The sequence below is a fragment of the Pyxicephalus adspersus genome, chromosome 4, assembly GCF_032062135.1.
Source record: "Pyxicephalus adspersus chromosome 4, UCB_Pads_2.0, whole genome shotgun sequence".
Classification (NCBI taxonomy): domain Eukaryota; kingdom Metazoa; phylum Chordata; class Amphibia; order Anura; family Pyxicephalidae; genus Pyxicephalus; species Pyxicephalus adspersus.
Window position 1 is genome coordinate 71,628,845 of NC_092861.1, and position 25,887 is coordinate 71,654,731.

At 40.2% G+C, this 25,887-nt stretch overlaps 1 protein-coding gene across 1 annotated transcript in view; it reads left to right on the top strand.

Moving 5' to 3' along the window:
• Window positions 1-2,834: 2,834 nt before the first annotated feature.
• Window positions 2,835-25,887, top strand: part of CYB5R4 (cytochrome b5 reductase 4) — a gene marked incomplete in the record, with an annotated part of 46,330 nt that continues 23,277 nt past the window's right edge. Inside the window, 8 exon segments of the mRNA XM_072408591.1 lie at window positions 2,835-3,135; window positions 12,261-12,414; window positions 13,825-13,925; window positions 14,326-14,410; window positions 20,561-20,602; window positions 21,409-21,460; window positions 22,866-22,923; window positions 25,206-25,299. Of these exon segments, the coding sequence (XP_072264692.1) occupies window positions 3,061-3,135; window positions 12,261-12,414; window positions 13,825-13,925; window positions 14,326-14,410; window positions 20,561-20,602; window positions 21,409-21,460; window positions 22,866-22,923; window positions 25,206-25,299 (661 nt within the window).

The window sequence follows — 25,887 nt, forward strand, 5'->3', positions numbered from 1 at the left end:
ACTCCCCTGGGTCTGGCGTCAGACTTGGACCCAAGATATGCCCAGTTATAGTATCGGTTCCTGAGTTTGGATAACTTACAGCTCTTAAAGTTTGTTTCTTGTGGAAAGGCAATATGTCTTAGCATAAATCACACAGAAAAGCAGTCCACTTTTTAGGAATATTTAACCCCTTGGTAATAAGGGAGAGTAATAAATGTGCCATGAGGGAAGAATAAATCAATAAAATAAGTGTAGGTTTAGGAGAATGGGGGGAGGTGGTGCAGAAGCAAAAACAGAATTGCTTAAAAATGAGATAAGAAGGACTATGCAAAGAGAAAAGAATCAGAAAAGGAAGGATTTAAAACTTGTAATAGTAAATCTAAATGCAGGGAATTCCCACCAAGCAATGGGACCTACCTACTTGGGGGAGTTATTTAGCAATGGCTAGGGTAAGGAGGCGTGCCCACCCTGTTAAGGAGGCGTGCCCACCCTAGGCGTGCCCTAACCCTACATTAGACAATCAAAAATAAAAAACAGACCCGCCCCTAAAGTTTTAGTCTGATACAGTAGTAGGATTGGGGAACATCAGCGAACCACATGCAAAATATATATTAAGCAACTATAAACAAAAACAATAAAAGTACTAGTGTTAGTGCAACTGTTCACTGTCTAAAAGATTACTCCCGCAGCCCTAGAGGAGCTGTGACATGTTCTGTATCTGTAACACATACTACAGCTCCTCTAGGGCTGCGGGAGTGATCAGGGGAGCGGAGCTGTCAGCATAGCAGAGCTCCGCTGATTATTTGTTTTGCTTTATGTGCATATATGTATGTATGCATTTATATGTGTATACATATACATAGAAAAGAGAAATGATAAGAAATAGGCAAAGAGGGCTTTTTGGCATATTGCTTAACATGCTTCAAATTGAAAAGAATGCCTATTTGTTCCTATGATTTCTGATGTGATGATGGGCTTGGCTCCAAGCAACATTCATGGATATCCACCTTTATGTGCTTCCACTACCAAGCTGAGTAAGTAAATATATAGTGGGCCAACGTCTAAAATGCCATTCAAACCTACATCAACACCCTGAAGGGATGGAAAAACAAGAAAATATGTTTGGCACAAAGTGTATTTGTCCCCGGTAGCATTAAGTTAAGCAACAACACAACATCTGTTCATTTCTAAGAGTGCCTGACCCTGCTTGTGAGCTTGGCAATCAATGAGCTTTGATGTTGTGCTTGGAACCTGGACCTCCTTCCATCACCATCAGGTGTGTTACAATGAGTATGCAACTCAGCTGGACAACTAATTCACAACCAGTTTGGCAAGAAAGTGGAAGTGTGTTTGTATACAATAGTGCTAAGATCAGGCAGCACAGCACAATGACAACAAACCGATAACACAACTACAAATGAACACGGGAGTTGTGTAGAACAGTGGCAACAAATCAAGTATGTGAACTATGTTAAAGGAAAATCACAGCTTATTCAGAAAATGTCAGACTATTAAAAAAAAAGAAATAAAAACCATGACAATTTATTCATAAAAGGAATATATACATAATACATTTAAATAACAATATGTGACAAGCTGACTTTGAATATGGGACAAAGGCAACAAGGGGGGTCAAGTACCAGTTTGGGGTTGAAACATGCATGCATACATTTGTACTAAATAACAAAACATTGCTGAAGAATTGCTAAACAACAGAAACCATAATTACAAACCAGGCACAAAAACATTGCAGCAACAGATGAACCTAACAATAATGAAGATTACAAAAAGTCACATCAATGCATACCATCCAAGCAAACTTACTTGCACTCTATTGCCTGTCTCTCCCCCTCCTGTATCCCCAATATCACCTCACAACAATAGGAGTGCACCCCATCACCTGTCTCTCCCCCTCCTGTACACCTATATCACCTCACAACAATAGGAGTGCACCCCATCACCTGTCTCTCCCCTCCTGTACCCCATATTACCATACAATAGGAGTGCACCCTATCACCTGTGTCTCCCCCTCCTGTACCCCAATTATTACCTCACAACAATATCACTGCACCCCATCACCTGCCCCCCCCTCTTGTACCCCCATATCACCTTAAAACAATAGTAGTGCACCCCATCACCTGTCTCTCCCACTCGTACAGGAGGAGAGACAGGTGATGCGGTGCACTCTAATTGTTGTATGGTATTATAGGGGTTCAGACGTAGGAGGGACAGGTGATGTGGTGAAAGGGGGTGCACTCCTATTGTTGAGGTAATATGGGGGTACATAAGGGGGTGACAGAGGTGATGTGGTGCACTCCTATTGTATGGTAATTTAGGGGTAAGGTTATATGGGGGTACAGGAGATGAGAGGAGAGTGCACCCCATAACCTCACACCCTCCTGTACCCCCATATTACCTTACAACACCACATCACCTGTCTCTCCCCCTCATGCACCCCCAAATTACCTGACAATATAAGTGCCCCCCCATTCCCCTGTCTCCCCCTCCTGTACCCCTATATTACCCTGCAATACCACCAGTATACAAAACACCTGACCTCACTTTTCGCCATCCTTCCATATCCCCCTGGAACAATAGCAGTGCCCCCATCTCCTGTCTGACACTTCCTCCCCATGTCATCCTGCAATAATAGCAATGTATTCCAATCACCTACCATCCCCCCAGCAATGTCAGTGTCCCATCATGTCTACCCATAATAAAGCTATGACACTGCAGCTACAGCTCATAACATATAAATCACACACATAGTCACTGTGTGAGGAGATGATAACCCATTTCTCTCACATGCAGTTTCCCGGACTTGAGGTTTGATCCGAGAAGCCCCGCCCACTTCCGGTTCTGTGCCTGTTGTCACTTCCAGGTCCCTGGAGTGGGTGGAAGTAGCCGCTACCGTCAGTGAAGTGTTCAGCTCTGGGGAAGCCGGAGAGCTGGCCCTGAGCGGTACTTCAGTCGGGACATTGCCCGGTGATATGTGTGCGGCTGTGGTATAGGTGGCCGGGCGGGGTGTCCGAGCTGTCCAGCGGTTCCTGCTTTCTTGTCACTGCAATTCATTCACTCAAAATGCTGAACGTCCCTTCACCATCATTCCCTGTCCCCAACTCCCAGCAAAGAGTGTCGGCGGGGGGCCGGAACAAGGTATGGCTATGGATGTCGATCCTCTATATTATAGTGTATGGATGAATAGTTTGCATTCACTTATTATCTCATTCACACAACGGGAAGTGAGAGGAAATCTCCCCAAAGACTTCCTCTGTTGTCACCAGAACAAATGTCCCCTTGAGAAAGTTTCCCCTTTATTAGTATTCTGGTGACAACTCAATTATTTACAATCTGTGCTGTGACAGTGGAGGTGGAGTGAATCTTCCTAGCAGAAGTTTTATCTGCACAGACAAAACATTCACATGAACCATTTACCCCTTTTATTGGCGGCTGCCCCACATGTAAATAAACTCCCTGGCACAATGGCAGCTTGTTTACATTTTAGGCTTCAGACGGGCGGTGAGGTTGTGTTGTGGTTATCACTTCCTCATGACACGGAGCCGCTGCCTAGGGGGAGACTCTACACCCACCCGAGTCAGCCCCATGGAGAATGAATGGGGGCTGCAGTGGGTGGCACAGTGCTGATTACTGCTGCCAGCTGTCATATGTGTAAGCACTGGTTCTGGAAATCCATGCAACTGCCAGGAAGACACCGCAGATCCGGAGGCAGCTCTGAACCCGGCACATTACATGTGTTGTGCCAAATATCAGCGCTCCCTCCATGGTGCCCAGGACCATCATAACTGGTGTCAGAATAAAGATTGGCAGGAGATCAGTAGATCCAGTTGCTCCTCTGAGTAATATGAAGAGTAAAGGATCGTTTTAGTGTTACACCCCAGTCCCAACCTGAATTAGAGAGATTGGGAACCACTATTTGCACGTGGCTGCACCTGTGGTATATTACAGCGCAGTTCCCCTAAGCCATAAGTCAATTTTTGTGACATGGTGGTTGTTTGAAGATTTGCTCTGCAGCTGTGTGCATATCTGCTTGCCTGTGGTGCAGGATCCATGAACAACGTCAGATTCTCATCCGAGATGAGCCCTGTCCTCTGTATCGGACGAGAATTATCTGACGTGTACATAGCTTAAATCCAATAGAAAACTTGTGTGGTGACCTAAAAATGTTGAGGCAAAAGCAATACTAAACTGAAGTGCAGCTGTTCTCTGAAACAGGGCCTGATTTATTAAATCTCTCCAAGGAAAGGATTAACTTTCCTCAGTGAATCTGGATGATCCTGCAAACCTGGAATGGATCTGGTCTAGTATTGAAAACATTTGCCAACAAAGAAATCTATTCACAGGGTTCAGCTTCACTGATGAAAATGTATCCTCTCCAGCCTTGGGGATCTTTAATAAATCAATTCAAAAGAAAGCAAAATCTTAAAACATTTTTCCTTTTTATTACAGTGAATGTTTGAGTTTGTACAAAGAATGCAGGCATTGCATAATATTCCCTTTTCACTTTCTGTAAAGAAATAACACAAATTTGTATACAGGTAGTCCCTGGGTTACATACCAGATAGGACTGTAGGTTTCCTCTTAAGTTGAATTTGTATGTAAGTCAGAACATTATTTTAATAAAATGCAATTAGGACAGATGTTTGTCTCAAGATATTATTAGGCAGCGTGGTGACAGCTACTGTGTAAAATCCTCACTTTAAGTTAATCACAAACAAAGCAAACAAAAAACAGGTAAGGGAAGGGCAGGGAAGCCCCATTTGTATCTAGGAGGCGTCTTTTTGTCGGATGTCCTTAACCCGGGGACTACCTGTATATGGAAATAAAAGGTAATATAAGGATTTTGAATTATTCACTTTTTAAACACACTTCTGTTATTCTAAACACAACTTTATTTGTGAAAGCATTTTCACTTTACTGTATTTTTTCACTTCTGTCTAAACCTTTGCCCAGTATTGCATATAATAGTTTTTTTTTTCTATACCATTATTTTTCACAATTTTTCAAATGCAACATAATACTATTAGCAAAACATAAAAAAATGGGAATAATCAGGACATACAAAAACAGTACATTGCGCATCTCACATTATTTTAACAAAATCTGTGACTAAAAAGAGAAGGGACGAGAAGAAAATAACACATAGCATCAGATCAATAGAACAACTCAGAATCGTTAGGGACAGTAGGCCAAAAAAAAATTATCTGCCTGTGTGGAGACACATATCAAAACAGAATCAGATATTAACAGTAATCATCCTTAAGTGGAAATAGTCGGATCCAGATGGCGCCTAAACTCCGGGGTTTCCCTATAGTAGGTCCAGCTACCCCATATAGCATTGACTTTATTTTGGGTGCCCCGTAGGCTGGCTGTTAGGTCTTCTATCACCATAATGTCTGTTGGGGTGACCTTTGACTTCCAGAACACTGGAATCCACAAATTAGCAGCCACGATAAGATGTTAAAGAATGGACCTCTTATATGCCTTTGAATTACATTGTGGTGTAACAGAAAAAACCCAGATCCCATGGTATATTGTGGGTGGTTACTCTCTGCATGAGGAACCTCACTTGCTGCTAAGAAGGGCACAATAAAGGACACGCTCAAAAGATTTGGAGCATAGTACCTCTCTCCTGTTCACAACTACTTACAGATGGCCCATGTACCAAGGTGAGTAACTTTGCTTTCTGTTCGGCCTCTATTGTGTACCCGAGTAACGCCTTCCACGCCTGGAGGTATGCAGGTGTAAAGTTTTCAGGGGCAGCAGTTCAGAATACATTACCGAAAAAGTGTCTGGTCGAGCCACTCCCAGCACATAACTTCTCAAACAGCATTTTCGCATGACTATATCTATAGTCTGAGGGAAGGGACTTGAGCAAATGCAAAGTTGAAATGGCCTCCAAAAATCTAATTTAAAGTTTCCAGTATCAGCCATCAACATCTCTCTCGTCACCCAGTGACCTTGATGTGTAAATTGCTCCACCCACTGTACCACCGGCTCCCGCAATTCAACAAACCTCCTATCCTCCAGGCCTGGGGGAAATAAAGGGTTGCCTAAAACTGGTAGCAAAGATGAGGACCACGAAGACAAATTTAGTCTATAAACAGTGGTTTTTGACATGCCTTCCACGTGGCAGAGATCATGCGATGGGTTCTCAAGGCATTGTGAGACAGCTTCGGTAGCCATGGGACAGCCGTAAGAGGCATGAAGGTGTATAAGATTGTTCGACTCCTACCCACTGCTTACGTTCCATATGTTGGAACCAATCTAGAATCCGAACCATACGGGCTGCCATGTAGCACAATTATATATTGGGAACTCCCAGCCCCCTACTGTCTTGGTCCGGAACAGTAGACTCTTGCTGATATGGTGACCCTTTTTGCCCCAGATAAACCAAAATATTTTGGAGTGCAGGGATCTAAAAAAGGAGGTAGATATATGGATTCTCTGTAAAATGTTCATTTTAATGATCTGTATGCGGCCAAGCCAGAAAGGGGTCAAAGAAGGACCATCTGTCGAGATCTTGTGTGATGGTGGCAAGTATTGGGGCAAAATTCAATGTGAAGAGCTGCGATAAATCCGCAAATACCTAAATGCCTTTTTGTCCCAGTTAAAGGAAAGGGAGGTTGTAAGTTGGGTGCAAAGATCCTGAGGCAGGGAGACGTTGAAAGCCGTCGACTGAGAATAATTAATTTTGAAAATATATATAATGCCATATTCCTGAATTGTCCAAATGAGGTTTGTGAGAGAGGTCACTGGGTTAGTAATAGCAAATATTAGATCATCTGCATAGGCTGCCATCTTATGTTCCTGACCACCTAGAAACAGGCCCTGTATATCTGGATTAGAACGTATTGCCATAAGTAATGGTTCCAGAGATAAAATAAAAACAAGGGGAGTTAATGGGCAACCCTGTCTGGTGCCATTGGTGATTCTAAAGGTTGTCGACACTTCCCCATTTACTCTCACCCGCCCTACCCTCCCTAGAGGGCTTGAACCCTACCTGGTCAAAATGTACTAGGTTTTGGATATGTTTTTGAAATCTATTGGCTAAGATCTTGGTGAATATTTTTAGATCCTGGTTTAAAAGCAAGATCGGCCTGTAGCAACTACACACTGACAGGTCTTTATGTGCCTTGGGAACCATTGTAATAAGTGCCCGAAGAGTGTTGTTTGGTAATGTGCTGTCCCCGGTCAGTGAGTTAAAAGCGGCTACAAAATGTGGCGCTTTATAGTAAGGGCCCAGAACCTTCCCAGTTTGGGTTTGTTTTATAGCTGCCTTAAACTCCTCCGCCGTGATCGGGTCTTCTAGATCCAGCATAGCAGAGTGAGGTAATCTAGGTAAGTTCAGCCCCTCTAGATGTCTTTGAATCCGCCCTAGAATATAGTTATCTGTATCCGCCAGCATGTGGGATTGTCACAGAGTACATAGGGATGCATAATAATTCCTAAATTTTGCTGCAATCTCCTTAATCTGGTAGATCTTTTCCCTTGTACTAGTGGATAAGAAGGGAATGTGTGTGCGTGCTCGTAATCCTCGCAGTGCCCTACCCTGCAGCCTTTCACATTTATCACCCTACTCATAGTAGGACCTGCAACATTTAAAAAGTGCTGCTTTAGCTTTACCCAGACATAATGAGGCTAGTTTTTGTTGTAGTATGGTCAGCTCTGCACCCACCTGTTTATGTAATGTACGTTTATGTACAACCTCCAGCTCCTGCAGTCGTTAAGAAGTGAATGAGATCTCTGCTTGTTTTTCCCTCTTAATCCTGGAGCCATGCTTTATTAGCAGCCCCCTCATCACTGCCTTATGCGCTTCCCAAAATACGGTTTGAAGAACACTCTGGTACCACATTTCTCTCAAAAGAACTTTTCATTTCAGAGGTCAACTCGGCAACCACCACCTGGTCCGAGAGAAGGGCCTCATTTAGTTTCCAATGGCAGAATTTAGAAAAGCATAAGCCAGGGTCAGGGTGAGCAGAACCGATGCATGGTCTGAGAACGCAATGTTGCCTATGCTGCATTCCAGAACCTGCACAAGATCCGCGCCTAAAGCCAGAATTGGTCTATTCTAGAATACATCCAGTGTGGGTGCGATTAAAATGTGTAGCCTCTCCCATTAGGATTCGAATCCCACCGGACATTCACCAATTGATGTTATTGCATATAGTGTTTCAAGGGGTCTGGAGATCCGAAGGCACTGCCGCACCGGATGTGTCCATGTCAGGATCGGGCAAAATTAAAGTCACCCCCAGAGAGCAACAGACCGTCGGTAAATTCTCCCAGTTTCTTGAGCATAGGTTTCAAAAAACGCCTTTGATGAACCTAGGGAGCATAAATATACACCAGTGTCACCAGTCGGTCTTTCAGAATCCCCTTCACAAACAACATTCTGCCCCCTAAATCCTTATACATGTCAATAAAATGCTAGGACACTGAGCCAGAGATCAGGATCCACACCCCCCTGACTATCAAGCCACAATGGTATCGGGTACTTCTTATTAGAGAGTTTAGGAATTTTATCTTGCCTAAAATGAGTTTCCTGGAGTAGCGCCACCTGGACCCGAAGCCCAGTCAGTTCACCCAACAATGCTGAATGTTTTTCAGGTACATTCAGTCCCTTAACATTGTTTTAATTATTGCGATTCATAAATTAGCACAGTAATTGCATCAAGATATACGTGTGGTGGTCTTGGGGTATGGGGTCTAATGAGGGGCGAGTGGGTAGTAGGAAGTGGGATGATAGGGTCGGTAGTAAAAAGGGCTGGGGAAAGGCTTCTTACGGTAGATAAAGCACCTAACAGTGTCAAAACTCAGATAACCTGAGAGGCCTAAGTGAGGAAGAAAAACTCTGCCACGGCATGGGCGAGGCCCCCATTTCACCTCTCACTCATGTCCAAGTGCAAATATTGACATTAAGACAGTGTAATCACAACCGCATCATATAACTCAAATAACAAATATGTAAATATGCATGGGTCTGTACAATTAGATCCCACAATGAATCAGTAATTCTTGGTCCGGCCAGGACCCAGATCCCTCTATAGTATTGTGCAAAACAGAACAATAGTATTATATGCTACTAAAAAACCACAGCATGTAAACAGCAATTGAGCAACCTGCATATTTAAAATCGGCAGGACAACAGAACATAGTTACCACGGCCCATCCCTGGGTGAGGTGGGATGAGCGTTTCTCGGGGTACAATGAAAAGTTCCACTATGGAACACAACACGGTGAAGGTTCTTGAGTAGACAAAAAAAAAAGGAAAAACAACACCTTCATAAGGAAAATCAGGCTGAGTCATCTTGATGCGAAGGAGTGCGTTGACTTTCTGGCCTATGTGCGCTATTGGAGAGCTTGAAGAGCCGTGAGAAGACCTGGCGCCGCTGGTAAATCTGGGATGTGTACTGTAGGTAAGTTGAATGCAGCCAGTAGTGAAGGCAGGTCCGATGCAGAACGAATGATTGCCATCTTCCCATCTTTATGCGTGGTGAGTTAGAATGGGAAACCCCACTGATAAGAGATTTCCTGTTGCCTCAATATAGCGAGAACTGGCTTCAGGGCTTTGCGCCACATTAGCGTGTGTCGAGACAAGTCCTGTAGTTGTTGTATTTCACAGCTGTGAAAAGTGATAGGCTCTTGTTTCCTTGCTGCCCGCATAATAGATTCCTTGACCGCAAACAAATAGATCCTACAAAAAACATCTCCCGACCTGGACAGATCTGGGTTTTTAGGACCCAGTGCACGATGTACAGTTAGGTCCATAAATATTTGGACAGAGACAACTTTTTTCTAATTTTGGTTCTGTACATTACCACACTTAATTTTAATTTAAACAACTCAGATGCAGTTGAACTGCAAACTTTCAGCTTTAATTCAATGGGTTGAACAAAAAGATTGCATAAAAATGTGAGGAACTAAAGCCTTCAAAAAGGCTCAAAAGTAATTGGACAATTGACTCAAAGGCTATTTCATGGGCTGGTGTGGGCAATTCCTTCGTTATGTCATTATCAATTAAGCAGATAAAAGGCTTGGTGTTGATTTGAGGGGTGGGGGGTGCTTGTATGTGGAAGATTTTGCTGTGAACAGACAACATGCGGTCAAAGGAGCGCTCCATGCAGGTGAAAAAAGTCATCCTTAAGCTCCAAAAAAAAAAAAAACCATCCAAGAAATTGCTACAAAATTAGGAGTGGCAAAATCTACAGTTTGGTACATCATGAGAAAGAAACAAAGCACTGGTGAACTCACAACGTCAAAAGACCTGGACGTCCACGGAAGACAACAGTGGTGAATGATCGCAGAATCATTTCCATGGTGAAGAGAAACCCCTTCACAACAGCCAACCAAGTGAACAACACTCTCCGGGAGGTAGGCGTATTGACATCCAAGTCTACCATAAGGAGAAGACTGCATGAAAGTAAATACAGAGGGTGCACTGCAAGGTGCAAGCCACCCATAAGCCTCAAGAATAGAAAGGCTAGATTGGACTTTGCTCAAAAACATCTAAAAAAGCCAGCACAGTTCTGGACAAACATTCTTTGGACAGATGAAACCAAGTTCAACCTTTACCAGAATGATGGTAAGACAAAGGTATGGAGAAGGTGTGGAACAGATCATGATCCAAAGCATACCACATCATCTGTAAAACATGGCGAAGGCAGTGTGATGGCTTGGGCGTGCATGGCTGCCAGTAGCACTGGGACACTAGTGTTTATCCATGATGTGACACACGACAGAAACAGCCGAATGAATTCTGAGGTGTTCAGAGACATACTGTCTGCTCAAATCCAGCTAAATGCAGTAACATTGATTGGGAGGCATTTCATAATACAAGGACAATGACCCAAAACATACAGCCAAAGCAACCCAGGAGTTTAATAATGCAAAAAAGTGGAATATTCTTGAATAGCCAAGTCAGTCACCTGATAGCATGCATTTCACTTGTTGAAGACTAAACTTCGGACAGAAAGGCCCACAAACAAACAAACAGCAACTGAAATCCGCTGCAGTAACGACCTGGCAGAGCATTAAAAAGGAGGAAACCCAGCATCTGGTGATGTCCATGAGTTCAAGTCCACAGGGCTGTAATGGCCAGCAAAGGGTTTTCAACCAAGTATTAGAAATAAACATTTTATTTTCAGCTTTTTAATTTGTCCAATTACTTTTGAGCCCCTGAAATGAAGTGATTGTGTTAATAAAAGGCTTTAGTTCCTCACATTTTTGTGCAATCTTTTTGTTCAACCCACTGAATTAAAGCTGAAAGTCTGCAGTTCAAATGCATTTGAGTTGTTTCATTTAAAATTATTTGTGGTAATGTACAGAACCAAAATTAGAAAAAAGTTGTCTCAGTCTAAATATTTATAGACCTAACTGTAAATGGTCCAATTCAATCATAGAATCTGGTGTTGAGTGAAGAATTAAATTAAAGATCCCAGTTGCAGTAGCGTAAAGGTCTCGCGGAGCGATATCCTCTGCAATATCCCTTAACCGAATGTTATTCCATCTAATACAGTTCTTCAGGTCGTCCTGGTGCATTATCAGCTGTTGTAAAAGCATAGAGTGAGAATTTCAAGTCTCAGTATGTTGATTCACCTGTGCTTGTAAATCTGCTGTTGTTTTTTCAAAGTCCTTCATCCTTATGGAAATGTCTTTCCTGAGAGTAGACATTTCCTCTTTTAAATGTGGCTCCTCTTCCTCACACCCACTGTATGATCTGGGTCTCAGCCTAGAGGATCCAGGGGAATGCTGCTGTCTCCGCTGCCCTCCCATGTCTGGGGTGCCTACATTGCTTCACCCAGGGGAATCTGTGTGTTGCAGCGCCTCTTACCTCTTGGGTTGCAGTCTCAGGCGTGGCGTGCAGGGAGCATGGTGGGGACAGCACTATCTTGGAAGGAGGAGAGCCCTCAGACATGACCTCCAAACTTCCCCTTCCCCGATTTCCTGGGACTGGTGTGTGCCCCCATGTTTCCGGTCGCCTCTCTGTGAGCGGTGGCCCATGATTTGGCCGGTTTGCGGTGTGAGAAGTGCCGGTGTGAGACGCGGGATAGGGAGCCAGAAAAAAGACTTCCTACCCTTCCACAGGCATGCGCAGTCCCCTTGCATATATTAGTTATAGGTATAATACAGATCTATAGTTTTATGCTGGTATTTCACTTTATTAACAGATGATATTCCCAGTCAAACACAAATAGCATAATACCAGCATTAGTGGTCACATATATGTAAGTCATTTTTCTTTTTTGATGTATATTTCGTTTCAGACACCACTTAAGCCTGGAAGAAGTCTAATGGATTGGATTAGAGTAAAAAGTAGTGGCAAAGATTTAACAGGCCTCAGAGGTAAATTAATTGAGGTGACAGAAGAGGAACTTGCAAAACACAATAAAAAGTCTGATTGCTGGATGTGTATTAGAGGTAAGTGCCTGCGGTGTAATTACTTGTAAAGGAAAAACGGAAAGCACATTAGTAAAGGTTTCAGAGCTTTCAGCATAATAGAGATGTTGATGCTCACTTCAGTTCCTCAAATAATAATTTGCCTCTAAAGATAGGTGAGAGAATGTGGAGTGAAGTATAAAGAATTACATCCAATTGTCTGGAGCTCTGGAAGTTACAGAATTTATTCACAAGCTTTAACTCAACATTTCTTAGTTGTTTAAAAAGAACTCCTGACAATAATAGCATTTCAAAAAGAATTAGTCTGTTAAAAACCTCATGTTGCAACATTTCCCTTTAATTTAAAGATTTTCTCCGCAATATATTGTTTGACAGCACTATATGTCTGATGGCCAGCATCATTTAACACAGTGGTCCCCTTTGGAGCTCGGGGACCACTAAATGCATGGACTCGGGACTGCGCATGTGCGGGGAGTCACGTCTCAAAAGAGAAGAAACTTCCCCCCCAGAGTGACATCATGATGCCAGAACCCGCCCACTCTCCCATCGCTAATCTGAGCCTGAGCCACAACCTGTCCACCTTTCTGAGCCTGTGATCCGTATGACATGGTCTGTGGCTTTGGTCGGTGCTCCCCTGAGTGAGGTCCTTCTTCTGAGCCTGCTGCGGGGTGCACCGGCCAGAGCCACAGCCCACCTGTCAGATGGCCTCGACCCACTAATGGACCGAGGGCTGGGGATCCCTGATTTAACACACCTCTGCTGAGCTCAGATCATTCTGGATCCATCCAGCCTGTGCATTCACAGGGAAAGGAGAAGCAGCAATATTCATGAGATCAGCTCTTTGTCAGTTTACTGTGTATTTCATTTCATTATCATTATGTTTCTCATCAACACACAAACTGATTAATTCCTTGGCTATTTCTAAAACTTCACATTCAGGTACTTTGCATTTAAAGTAAATTGAAAAATTTACTTCCTACTGACCTCTATTGTTACCTAAGCTTAGTCCTATTGTCATTTCCAACTCACTCTGTACACTATTTATATATTGTGTGTACGGTCGTTCAGTGATCGTGGATGAACGATTGTCCCCCAATCAGATCCGCTGGAACGGTTGTTCGTTTCCAGAGACATTCCTCGTTCATTGTCGTCGTTGGCCAGTCGTTTTTCACTTTTTTTGTTAATGATTATCGAACGATTGATTGTTAGTCGTTCTTTTCCAACGATAATTCTTGCACGTGTGGACGTAGCCTAAGTCCTAAAAAAAATATAGAAAGATCCCAGGCAAAATCCATTCTTTCCATACTCTCCAGCACTGTGTTCTGCATTCTTCCCTGAACCTGTTATGTCTTATGTTGATGGTGTTTAGCATTAGAGGGTGAGAGTTAGGAATGATGTCCCGTTATATATAATACATTTACTTTGTTACAGGTCTTGTATATAATGTCACTCCCTACATGGAATATCATCCAGGTGGTGAAGAAGAGTTAATGAAAGCCGCAGGAGCAGATGGTACTCAACTTTTTGATGAGGTACAACGATAACTTGTAGTGTTCCTTTTTTATGTATTCCTTTCTAATTGTATGGATTATCCAGATGTAATTACATTAAGATGTTTTATGCTTCAAAAATTGCTATGTGATTATTTTTGAAACAGAAAGCTGCAAGTAAGTATAAAATGGTCATCCTGCAGCTGCTTTTATTCACAGTTCTAGAGCCCAATGCCTGGATATTGTGAATGAAAAAGCCTGGCCACTTCCTGGTAATTATTAAGCTTGCCCTACCCCTCAAAAACATTCGTTATGGCTAAGGAGACAGCCCATTATAGTAATTGTCATAATCATGTTTAATTATAATTGCTCGTTTGTTGTGCAAGTTCCCTATCTTACAGATGTATTGCAGCATATGATTTTGAGATGTTTATGTTAATAGGTTCATCGCTGGGTCAACTATGAATCCATGCTGAAAGAGTGCCTCATAGGGAGGATGGCTGTAAAACATGCTGCATTGTTGAAAGGTAATTATGTAATAGGTCACCTAATGACTGTTCCTGCTAAAAACATTGGTTGTCATTATCAATAATGATATTTTTCCTTTACCCCTTCAATAGCCCTTAAATAACCACTGCAATAGCACTGCTTAAAGCAGGCTTTTTTAGTGTTTTTGCTTGTAGAGCCTGAGACTGCAGGGACTAACCACTGTACTCCCTTCACAACAGAATATCATAAATGGATTTCTTTACAAACAGTTTATTCATTGACCATGAACTTCTGCTTAGGTGGTAGACAAGGTAATACTTGGCATCCAGCACACTGGTGCTCATGAGTGACACAAAATCAGTATTTCCATCCTTGGAATTGTACTGGTTTTGTGCATTTAGAATCTATATGATTTGGTGGACCTATCAATCATTTACGCAAAAGGAGTAAAGGTTAGGGAGAAATTGCAAAAAATGGTCCACCCAGTTCAAAAAATCAGACTGGGACCGGCAACAAAGGAGTTACAAAGCACATGTTTTCAGGCTCTTTCTCTTTTATTTTAAATTGGTAAAAATAAAACTTTTTTGTCCCAGGGTGGCTGAACTCACTTCACCACTCTGTGTATGAAGGGAGCTGTGGTTAACCAGTCTGACATTATACATGTCTTCATACATCTGCATTGGAGATGAAATTAGATGGAATGCAATTCTGACAAGATTACCAGGTGTTTCTTTACTTGCTGAAGCTTACTAAAACAGCTAATATATATATTATTAAGTCAGTTGCAAAATATTACAATTTTCTGCCTGTTTTTTTACTTTTTTTGTTTGTTTTTTACTTTTAAAGCGCATTTAAATCCAAACGATCAAACTAAATGTAATGCCAAAAGAAATAGTAATTTTTTTAAAGCCCCATCTATCAAATAAAATGTATATTAACCCAAAAACAAACATTAAATATATTGCAGCCACTAGTCCTTAGATGTAGTGACTATTATTTTTTTATTAATTCACTTCATTTTTTTTAACCTAGGGTGACAGCTGTACTTATCAAGAAGCAATGTGGTCACCCTGGGATAGGAAATTCCTACTCCTCTTCTCCTCTAAAAAACACAAAGTAAATAGGTTTTTGTAGTCCTTAGAGACAGCTAGGAACATTTTAACTTATAGGATTGGCAAAGGAAGACAGCAGAAATTATTCACTGCCATGGTTTTTTTTAGAATAGTAATGTATTTTTCACTCATAAAACAAATATCATATCATTCAATAATATATTTACATAACAAAAAGGGACAAACAATTGAAGTTAGTTGTTATTGTTTGCAAAGTCTCTCCACTGGCACTTTTGTCCCATAGTGACAAAGTTTCCTTAGTTCTTCTCCAGCATTGTTACCCTTCCCCTTGTACTCCTGGTTTGACTGCTGCTTAGGAGTGCACACAGTGAGCCTGATTTTGTATAGCTCTCCAAGACTGGAGAAGTTACACTATCATGGGTGAACGTGGGCAATAAGCAAACCTGTAATAAATCCGGTCCAGGATTAAAAAATATTTGCCAAAAAGCAAATGCTTTTAATAAATCTTTGCTTTTAATACATTTTTAGGTTTGGTGGATCACCAAGTTCTTCTATAGTGGTTTATCTTTTCCAGTCTTGGAAAGCTTTAACAGAGCGGGCCCAATGTTTGCATTGTTGTATGTTTTTGACCCATTCTGTTGAAGTTCATACAGTAATTTTACTGCACAGTGCAAGTAAAGAAAACAAGAAAAGTAGAATATTAAAAAGTAGAACTATATTTACCAAATCTAGGGCAATGTTTCTAATTTTGCAGTTCTTAGTACATGAATTTTGAAATGTGAATGTAATGGAAGGACCTAGTAGACTAAGGGCTTGAGCTTGAAAGCCACATGAAATAACTGAACAAGCGGTGCTTTCATTGCTGTATTAATAAAGTTTGATGTTCCCAAGTAGCTTTGAAAGAATCTAAGTGGTTGTAATAAAGCCATGTCGGGAAGTTGGAGTATAAGGTTAAATACACAATTTCTGCTAATGACATGTTCCTGACTTTTGAGGAAAATATAAAATTAGGCACTTTTTTGTTCTTTTCTAGATGAATGATGTTAGGTTACAGAGCTGTGCTACAGGCATGACTAAGCATAGCAATTGCATTAATAAACTTTAGGTATTGTAAAATATTGAGATATTTAAAGTTGGTGTGGGAGGTGATTGCAAAGTATTTTCCTAAATTTCAGCTGGAAAGGAGGATAAAGGGTCGAGATGAGGCTGTTAGCAATTGTGTTGCTGCAGAATTGCAGATTTTCTTTCTGGTACAAAAGAGTTTTTATTGAAATCATATAACCAAATACAAGCATATAACAAGAAAAATAGTTTAAATATAGACATTCATAAAGAATTGCAGATTTTTATTTGGGATCCAGGCCTGGAGTGTCCTGGAAGGAATAGGTAGGCCAGGCAAAATGGAGAAGCTGGTGCTGGGAGAGCCTAAGAGGTCTCCCAAATTCTAGGTCAGTGGGATGAACACCTCCATTGGGTGTGTAAGTCTGAGTGCTGTAATGCTGAAGGGAGGAGGACTGAGCAGCCCATATTGTTTGTAGTTTGAAGCTAATACACATGCTACCTGTGAATACCAGGTCCAATCCTCGGTTGGCTGCTAGGGCAGCAGAACTTTATTTGCCAACCATTTGGGACTTTTTGTGATGTGCTGATCTCTCCCTAACTTCACAGTATAGTATTTTAGAATGTTATGTTAAACACTGTAAACTTGAAAAATAGATTCTGTTGTTTGTGTTTCTCATGACATATTCCTGAATTACTGGACAGTTTCTGAGCGAAAGATCATACAGGGTGAAGAAAAAAAGAGTTTCTCCCATGTTCCATGGAATCTGTTAAGGGCAGAGGCATTTCTAAGATTGTGAAATACCTGGGCAACCTGCGAGCACACTGGGGAGAACAATTATTCAGTACTAGCAGCAAATGATGAGCATGGACAAATTGCACTACTAAATGTGTGACAAGCTTAAAAGGGAAATAAGTAGATAAAAGTTTAAACTACTCCAGGTCAAGAGTGTGAAATGCAAAGAATGCCAGGGTCGGATGCATATAGCATACTAAGTGTAGGGGTTAGATGTATGTTCTGTGCAGGTATTTATACTAAATACTCTGATCACAAGTATTTACGGCCTGGAGCACAGTGCCCCTAATTATCATTTTACCACCACTTCTATATTTTTGGAACAAGGCACTACACCTGTGTGCACTTATTGGACCTGATTTATAAAGGCTTTCAAAGACTGGAGAGGATACACTTTCATCAGTTAAGCTGGGCGATCCAGCAAACCTAGAATGGATCTGGTCCTTGTTTGAAAACAAGTGGCAAATTATGTTTAGGAAATACATTCCAGGTTTGCTGGATCACCTAGGTTCACTGATAAATGTGTATCTTGTCCAGCCCTGGAGAGCTTTAATAAATCAGGTACATATGTACAATTATTTAAATGTAACCTCACATGTAAAACAACACAACAGATCCCACCTTGTCATTTATTTACCAAATTGCTTGAAGAATCACCTTTAGCAGCAATAACTTGAAGTAATTATTTTCTGTATGACTTTATCCGTCTCCCACTGACTGTATAGTGGAGGAATTTTAGGCCATTCTTCTATACAACATTGCTTCAGTTCATTGAGGTTCGTGAACATTTGATTATGCGCAGCTCCCTTATGGTCCCACCACAGCGCCACATGGGCTTAAGGTCTTGGACTTAGACTGGGCCATTGCAATACTTTAATCCTTTTTCGGCCATTCTGTTGTAGATTTGTTGGTGTATTTGGGATCAATGTCCTGTTGCTTGACCCATTTTTGGCCAAACTTTAGCTGTTGCACAGATTACCTCATTTTTGATTCTTTACTAAATACTTTGGTATAGAAAGAGAAATGTATGGTCAACCCAATGACTGCCAGGTGTCGAGGTTCTGTTGCTGAAAATTAAGCCCAAATCATCACCCCTCCACGACTATGCTTGACAGTTGCTATGAGGGTATGTTCTGCTATGCTGTGTGTTTTTTGCCAAATGTGGTGCTCTTCAATATGGCCAGATATGACAACTTATATGACAACTTATCCAAAAGACATTGTTTCAAAAGCTTTGTGGTTTGTTCACATGCTACCGGTAATCTAAACCATGCTGCAATGCTCTTTCAAGAGAAGGGGCTTTCTCCTGGCAACCCTTCCAAACAAGCCATACTTCAGTCTTTTTCTAATTGTTCTGCCATGAACTTTAACATTTACGATGCCAACTGCTATTAGAGTCTGAGATGTGGCTTAATTCTCACTGTAGAATAATGAACTTCAGATTGAGATTTTTGCTGACATCTTTCCTCCTTCGCATTTTGTTAGCACACACCTGTATGCTCCAGTCCAGCAAACTGCCAAAACTTGCACTTTCATAGAATTTTTCTAACATACCATTCTTTCCTAACACTTGCTGATGATTAATTATTCAATTAGCAGCACTTGATTGTTACTTACCTTCTTAGTTCATATGGAAATTCTATATTATGGGTAAATATATGTTTTTATTCGGTTTTACAATCAAAATATACAAAACAAAGTATAAATAACAGAAACAAGTGCAAGAGGTACAAATATAAAAAAACAAACAATATACCAAAGGCTCAAGGCAAATGTCAGGAAACCAGCAGGCACAATATTAGAAACAAAAATGGCAGAGGATGATGGTAAGTTAATGAATAACAAACTTAGGATAGACAAATGAGAGCCTGTGCCAGTTAAATCCTTGCAGCTTGTGTGAAAACCATACACTTACAAAAGCGAGGAGAGGGACAGGAATAGGGAAAGATGGGCAAGAGAGCAGAATCTGCACAGTGGAATTGAAAATAGTCATGAAGAAGAGGGGAGGAGCCCAGTCTGACTTTCAGCACAGGGGAGGAGCTAAAATGTTCCCAACAAGCCCATCTAGTTCGAAACTTGTCCATACATTCATTATCGAACACCCTGATCTCTTCCATTCTCATGATATCATTTACCTTGTCAACCCAGTGAGAAAGGGGGAGGGTACAGTAGTCTGCTTTCAATACAGTGGGATAAGTTGGCAGGCAGCCGCTAATAGGTGACAATGAATAGAATGTACCAACATGTCAAAATTTTAAATTTTTTCTCCAGTGTATACCCACAAACAGATGATTTAAGTGTGCGTTCATAGGCTGTCAGCCAGTCGGACTCTGCTATCTCCTGGCCAAGGTCTCTATGCCAATTAGAGACTAATTTTGGTGTGATTAAGTCATAAGACCTAATGAGATGTTGAGGATGTGTGTCTAGGGTGCAAAGTTTTTCAGCTTCAGTCAGAGATGGAGGTACATTGGTTGAGAGACACAAAGACTTGCAAAAAAGTATCAACAGCATAGAAGTCAACCAAGATACCTTTAGACTGTTAATGGATTAGAAATGGCTGGGAGGAATCTACCTGAAGATAGATCTAGGAAATGTCTGGCTTGTGACCAGTCCTCCCTGGTATGGCCTGCTATGTTACCTTGGTGCAAACCAAGGGGGAAGAAGGGGTTATCAAAAAGGGGGGTCAGTTAGGAAGGTATAGAATAAAGAGCCAGACAATCCCTGATGTAAAGCCAGGTCCTTATTGTGACCAAGGTAAGGGGAGAAAGGTTAGGGTGAGGGCCTTTAGCAATGGGAAGTGTTATTTTAATGTAATTGCAAAACATGGATCTGGGGAAAGCTACAAAATAATTTTTGCTACACTGAAGATTCCCAAGAGCATAGTAGCCTCCATAATGCTAAAATAGAAGAACAATTATAGCATCAGGCTGAAGCATAGCAAAATTGAAAAAGGTTTTTAGGAAGTCTAAATATTTTCTAAATCCCGAGTACTTTCCGCGTGTGTGTGTGCATACGGGTAAAAGCCCATGTTGGGGAGCTTTTCTCTCATTTTGCAGAAATTTTATCATCGAGGCAGCAACTAAAAGTAACCTAACAAATATTCTTACTTTGATATTGAAAAACATTTTGACTCTTCTGTAGTTACATATACTGCTTTTTAATAAATAGTTTCTCTGCACAATAGTATCTACAATGTATGTTTTTTTTTTAATTTTTGTATATATTAGAGTTTAAAATACTTTTTTGTTTTACTTTTACAGGTCTAACTTCAACAGACAGTGCAAAAACACAGCCTGTGAATGGTTAGTACTGAATGAAAGTACTTTTCTATAAATGTTATTTGTTGACAACTTTTGTATCCCTCCTGTCCATGTCTTTTCACAGAAATGCCCCCACAATACCATTCTTTTAATAAAATGCTGTACAGGGCACAGGTACCCTGAACACAGTGTTAGATATAGTATATACCAATTCTAGTCAACTTTTTCATTTTGTTTTGGAAAAAGTGCGTTAAAGCCTCTGTTTATTATAGATGCAAAAAAAAAAAAAATCCCACAGTGTTACTTTTGCTTTATTTGCCTTACTGTCTTGTACATAAATTAAAGCATAAGGTTGTTATACTGCTTGTTTAAATGTCTTCTAATTGTTCAACGAGAGGCACAAAGATAGTCGCATTGTCAGCCAAGTAAGGCTCTGTTGCAGTGCACATGCTGACTGACAAAGCCAAGCTGGAATGCATTTAATCATGGATTGAAAAACTCATTTTAATAAATCCATTTTATCCAGGTTTGCTGGATCACCCAGTTTCCCATATGATATATTCACTCTCTATATTCTATATAGTATATATTCTCCAGTCTTGGCCCGCCGTTGTTTTGGGGTTTGTGTCGTATAGTGGTTCCCATCTACTGCTTCCCATTTCCTACTTCTTAGCCAGTTATATACTGTCTTAGGTAATTGTTTTACTTTATTGCTTTTCATATGTACTTAATTACACTTTAAATAGAAATTTGCATCTATCTGTGATTTGCATTTTTGACTGTTAAAGTTGCTTTTATTCTGCAGAATATCCTAAAAGCATTTGGTTTTGATGTTAACTATTCTTTAGGTGCATCATCCAATAGCCACTTGCAGCATGAAGAAAAACTCTTTCACCCCAGGTTAGTTTGTATTTTGTGCATGGCGAAATATGGTTACTGATGATGTGTACATTTCTGTTTGAAAAGCCGTAAACAAAACTGTAATATATTGCAACTTATCAGTCAGATGTGTCACAGGTGTATTAAAACACATAACTATAATATTAAAGTATATAAAAGATCCCCTCCTTCTCCTGGGATCACATGACTAAACACAATTGTTTGTTTTATTATATGAAATAGCACCCAACAATAATAAACTTGCTTTTCTGAAAGGGTAAGACATGGGCAAACATAAGAGGATCCAATGGTCTGGTTGTGGTATGCATGTAGAAAGCCTATTGTTACAAAAAAATACCAAATAGGACTAATATAAGTGTAAAAAACCCAGAATGCAAGGTGCGTTTTTTAGGAACTATCCTTTCATTGTGCGTTTAAAAACAATGGGAGACTTTCTTCCGTCACATAATATCTGCTGGACATAATTCTGAAGTAGATAATGTAAAATATTGAAACTCCTCTCTAATCCTCTAATTTGCTTCTGGGTGCCATGGTGCCCTTAGCTGACCCTCGTCATAATACTTCATGATGATCCACATGTTATTGCTTACTATAAACTTTTATCAGATGAAATACGTGGTAACCAGCCATACTGAGTTAAAAAAAATAAAAGCCTGCAGGACTTGGCTGTGATCCTTAATATATTTTGAATGTTTTATTAGGTATGACTCAAAGTATTCAAAGTATTATTGCTTAATACATTCAGACAGAGAGGAACTGAGCACCTGCTAAAATAGGAATTTGACAAAATACATCAATTAAGTTGGAATGCTTCACTAGTTGGGCCTGATATCGGATCCCTCAAGGTTCTGTCTTTACCATACAAAAGAAAGCTGAATGCTATTTTCAGTGGGGACAGATTTGATTGAGTTATTTTGTAATGCTTTTATGATGAAATCTAACATTTGTGCCTGAAAGTGCCTTTTTGACATTATCATCTTTTTTTAAACTAAAAAGCTTCTGGGTTGAAAGAGTGAGAGAAAAACCAAGCAAAGCTTCCAGCAGCAATTTACATTTTTGTACATTACATTACATTACATTACTTTTAAATTACTGCCTATCCCACCCCCAAACAGGCAACCTTACAGCTACAAATCTGGTCATTTATCTGTCTTTCATCTGATGAAATAGGGTAGATGGTTAGTTAACATTTCTGTACCTTGCAGTTTTGAAATAAAGATTCTATAAGCATTATAAGTAGAATTGCTGTTGTAACAAAGAAAAATATAAAAAAAAATGTCCTTCAGGAAAGTAAAAAATGTGTTAGTAAATCTTCTGAGCATTCTCTCCATCTTTTCTATGTGATTCTTATTTTATTTTGCATATATTTTTATTTAATTTCTATTTTTTTTTCTTTTTGATGCAGATATGAATGGTTCCAAACAGATGATAATGTTATTATAGTCATATACACCAAGCAAAAGGTACTATAAAAAGGCGAGTGAAATAGTTTGACTAAGTCTGACAAAGATATATGTGCAGTATTTTGTCACTGATAGTAATTAATTAAATTGAGCTTTCTGAACTGGGAATTTTAAAGGAAAAAGGAAACAATCTAATATAGAATCACATGCATGCTATATTGCTCCTTAAATCATTTAAATACAGTAAAAATTGGAAAAGAATTCTAAAATTGAAAATCTGGTCATTTACATACAGCAGTTTAACAGGGGATGTCTGCATTTTGTGCCTGATTTATTAAAGCTCTCCAAGATTAGAGAAGATACACTTTCATGGGTGAACCTGGGTGATCCAGCAAATCTATCTTCTCCAGTCTTGGAAAGCTTTAACCTCCCTGGCGGTATTCCCGAGTGTGTCTCGGAGATAATTATCAGTACCACAGTGGTAACCCCAAGCCACGCTCAAAGTGACATTGTAAAGGACTTACATGGTCCCCACGAGCCCACAGTATCCTCCGACAATCCCCGCCCGGCATCTGTGTCCCCTGGCCTCACTTCCCCAGTGTGATCAATTGGACGTGTGAGCACGTGGGGTTGGTGCGCTGGGGGGGGGGGGACCTAACCTGGCTGGCAATTTAAAACAATGTAATCTGTATCAGACAGCCAGGAAGGTTAATTAAACGGCCCTAATGTTTTGCATTGTTGTATGTTTAATGGAATGGTTTAGTCAAGAAAACTGAAAAGATAACTTAAGCCACCATCAATACCTTTTCTATTAGTACTCCATTGATTATCACACACAAGCGCACTCCCACACTCCCTGTCCTTCACTCTGTGCATATTAAGACACATAGTTTATTTCTGATGAACATTACAGCCCTGCTGTTCTTCCAGTCTTGTGATAAGACTGGCAGCTCTCATCCACTGATGCACTTTTCTTTCCTTAGCCAGTTACAGAGCACCTTGTATACTATGAATGGCCAATATAGATTTTGTCTGCCTGCTACTCACTGAGCTGTGTTAGCAGACAAGGTATTGGCAACCAGCAGAGGCTGCGCCTATTTTCTGTGCTTGTAACTGGAGTTCTACTTGAGTACTATAAGCCTGTGGTCAAAAGCTTGGATATTTTTTTTTTAAAAGAAATCTTGTTTTTTTTTTCATATTAAACAATGGTTACAAACACCATTAAACTTAGCAGCAAATCCCTGCTGTGAACCATGATAGATTAAATATAATAATGTGTGTTTACTTCCCTCTTTCAGGGGTTGGAATCCTGACATATTTTGTCAGGATGCTGTTTTACCAACTTCAGCGTGGGCACATTCTGTGCTTAAAGTAGCTGTGTTGTCTACCAGGATGTTATTCACAATAAATTCTGACATTTTTTCTGTAGCGTTGCTGTGCGTTTTTTTTTTTTTTTTTTTTCCTGATGATCAATGCGGCATCCAGTGGCAATTTGCTGCCTGTGCTGCCACCAAGGACCTGTATGTCTAAAGACTCCTGAAAGAGCTTGTACAGGTGCCCAGTGGTGGCAAGGACCATTGTTGGAAGAAAGGCCACTTCCCCACAATGTGGGCCCGCCTCAGCAGCCTGGGGATCGAGTAAAAGGGTACAGAGAACTCAGATCCTTTGGTCACAGAAGACTTCAGATTCCAGAGGACCTTTTTATGGATAGGAGGGGGTGCACACACTAGCTGCCTCATTTTCTATTTAGGAAGGTCCTCAATCTATTGAAGGGTCTAGTTTCAATATTTACTTTTTTTTTTTAATTTTCATCTTTGCCCACCTAAGCCTAATAATCCCTGCACAGTCATTTGCAAACTCCTCTAAAAAAAAACAGTTTTTTTTCTTTGAAAACAAAGCACAGCTAGGCATCTAGGAGTGGTAAAAGCACAGTTTTTTTATCCTAGGTCTGCACATAGCCCTAAGGTGTATTATCACCTGCTGTTGCGGAGGTTTCTGTTGCTGGCATCCCCACCCTTTATCATACCGTTCCCAGGATAATATAAGAAATTATTTTACAAGTGTGTAAACATACTGAAAATATGGTATTTATATATAGGTGAATGTTTAAGTATATCATTTTTCTCTTTTTGCCACTTTTTACTTTTAAATCTAAAAAAAAATCTGCTGATAGAAAGTAATGTGTCCTGTTTTACCATAATTCTTTTGAAATAGTTTTGAAATTCACATCCTCTCATCTAACTCTGTCAGTGATGTGAGAAGACTTTAGTTGCAGTTATTGCAGTTAAAGATGGTTTAGCTGTTTAGAAAGTGTCATGTTGTATATTTATTTTCTCAAATAGTGTATGAAATCGAACCTAGTCACTGTTGACTATCAAGAGAACACCCTCAGAGTGGAAATAACTGTCAGAGATCATTCATATCTGCTTCTAATTGGTATGTTGCTTCAATCAATGTTTTATAAACTTTTCTTTTTAAATAAAAAACTGCATAAATTGCTAGAGCTCAATATTAGATAGTACAAAAGTTTTTTTTTTTTTTTTATATTTATTGCAAATGATCTTAGATATAGGAAAGACATTTTATTTTATTTTTTTTTTAATATTTTGACAATCTTTTCAGTAAGTACAGGAAATACTTAGTGATTTTGCAGAAATGTTGTAACTTAAAGACATTCTCAGAGTTGAATGGGAAGCATAAAATGTCAATGTTTCCACCCCCCGTGTTATGAGAGTGAACAAAATCAGACATGTTTGAAGCCCAGTATGGGTGACAACCATGGCTGCCTTTTTAGATACAGTAAAAGTGTGAGTGTAGCCAGCGAGGGACAGGAAGTGTGTCATTCAAATTATTTACTCTGATCACCAGAGGCTACCAGCAGAATCACTTCTGATTGCTTAGATTCTCTAGGGAATCCGAGGGAACAAATTCCTGAAAATGTACTAGAAAATTGACTTAAAACGGTCACCTTAGGTGTTCTCTTTTATGTTAAGTAAAAAGTCTGTTTGTTTTTTTTTTTTTTTT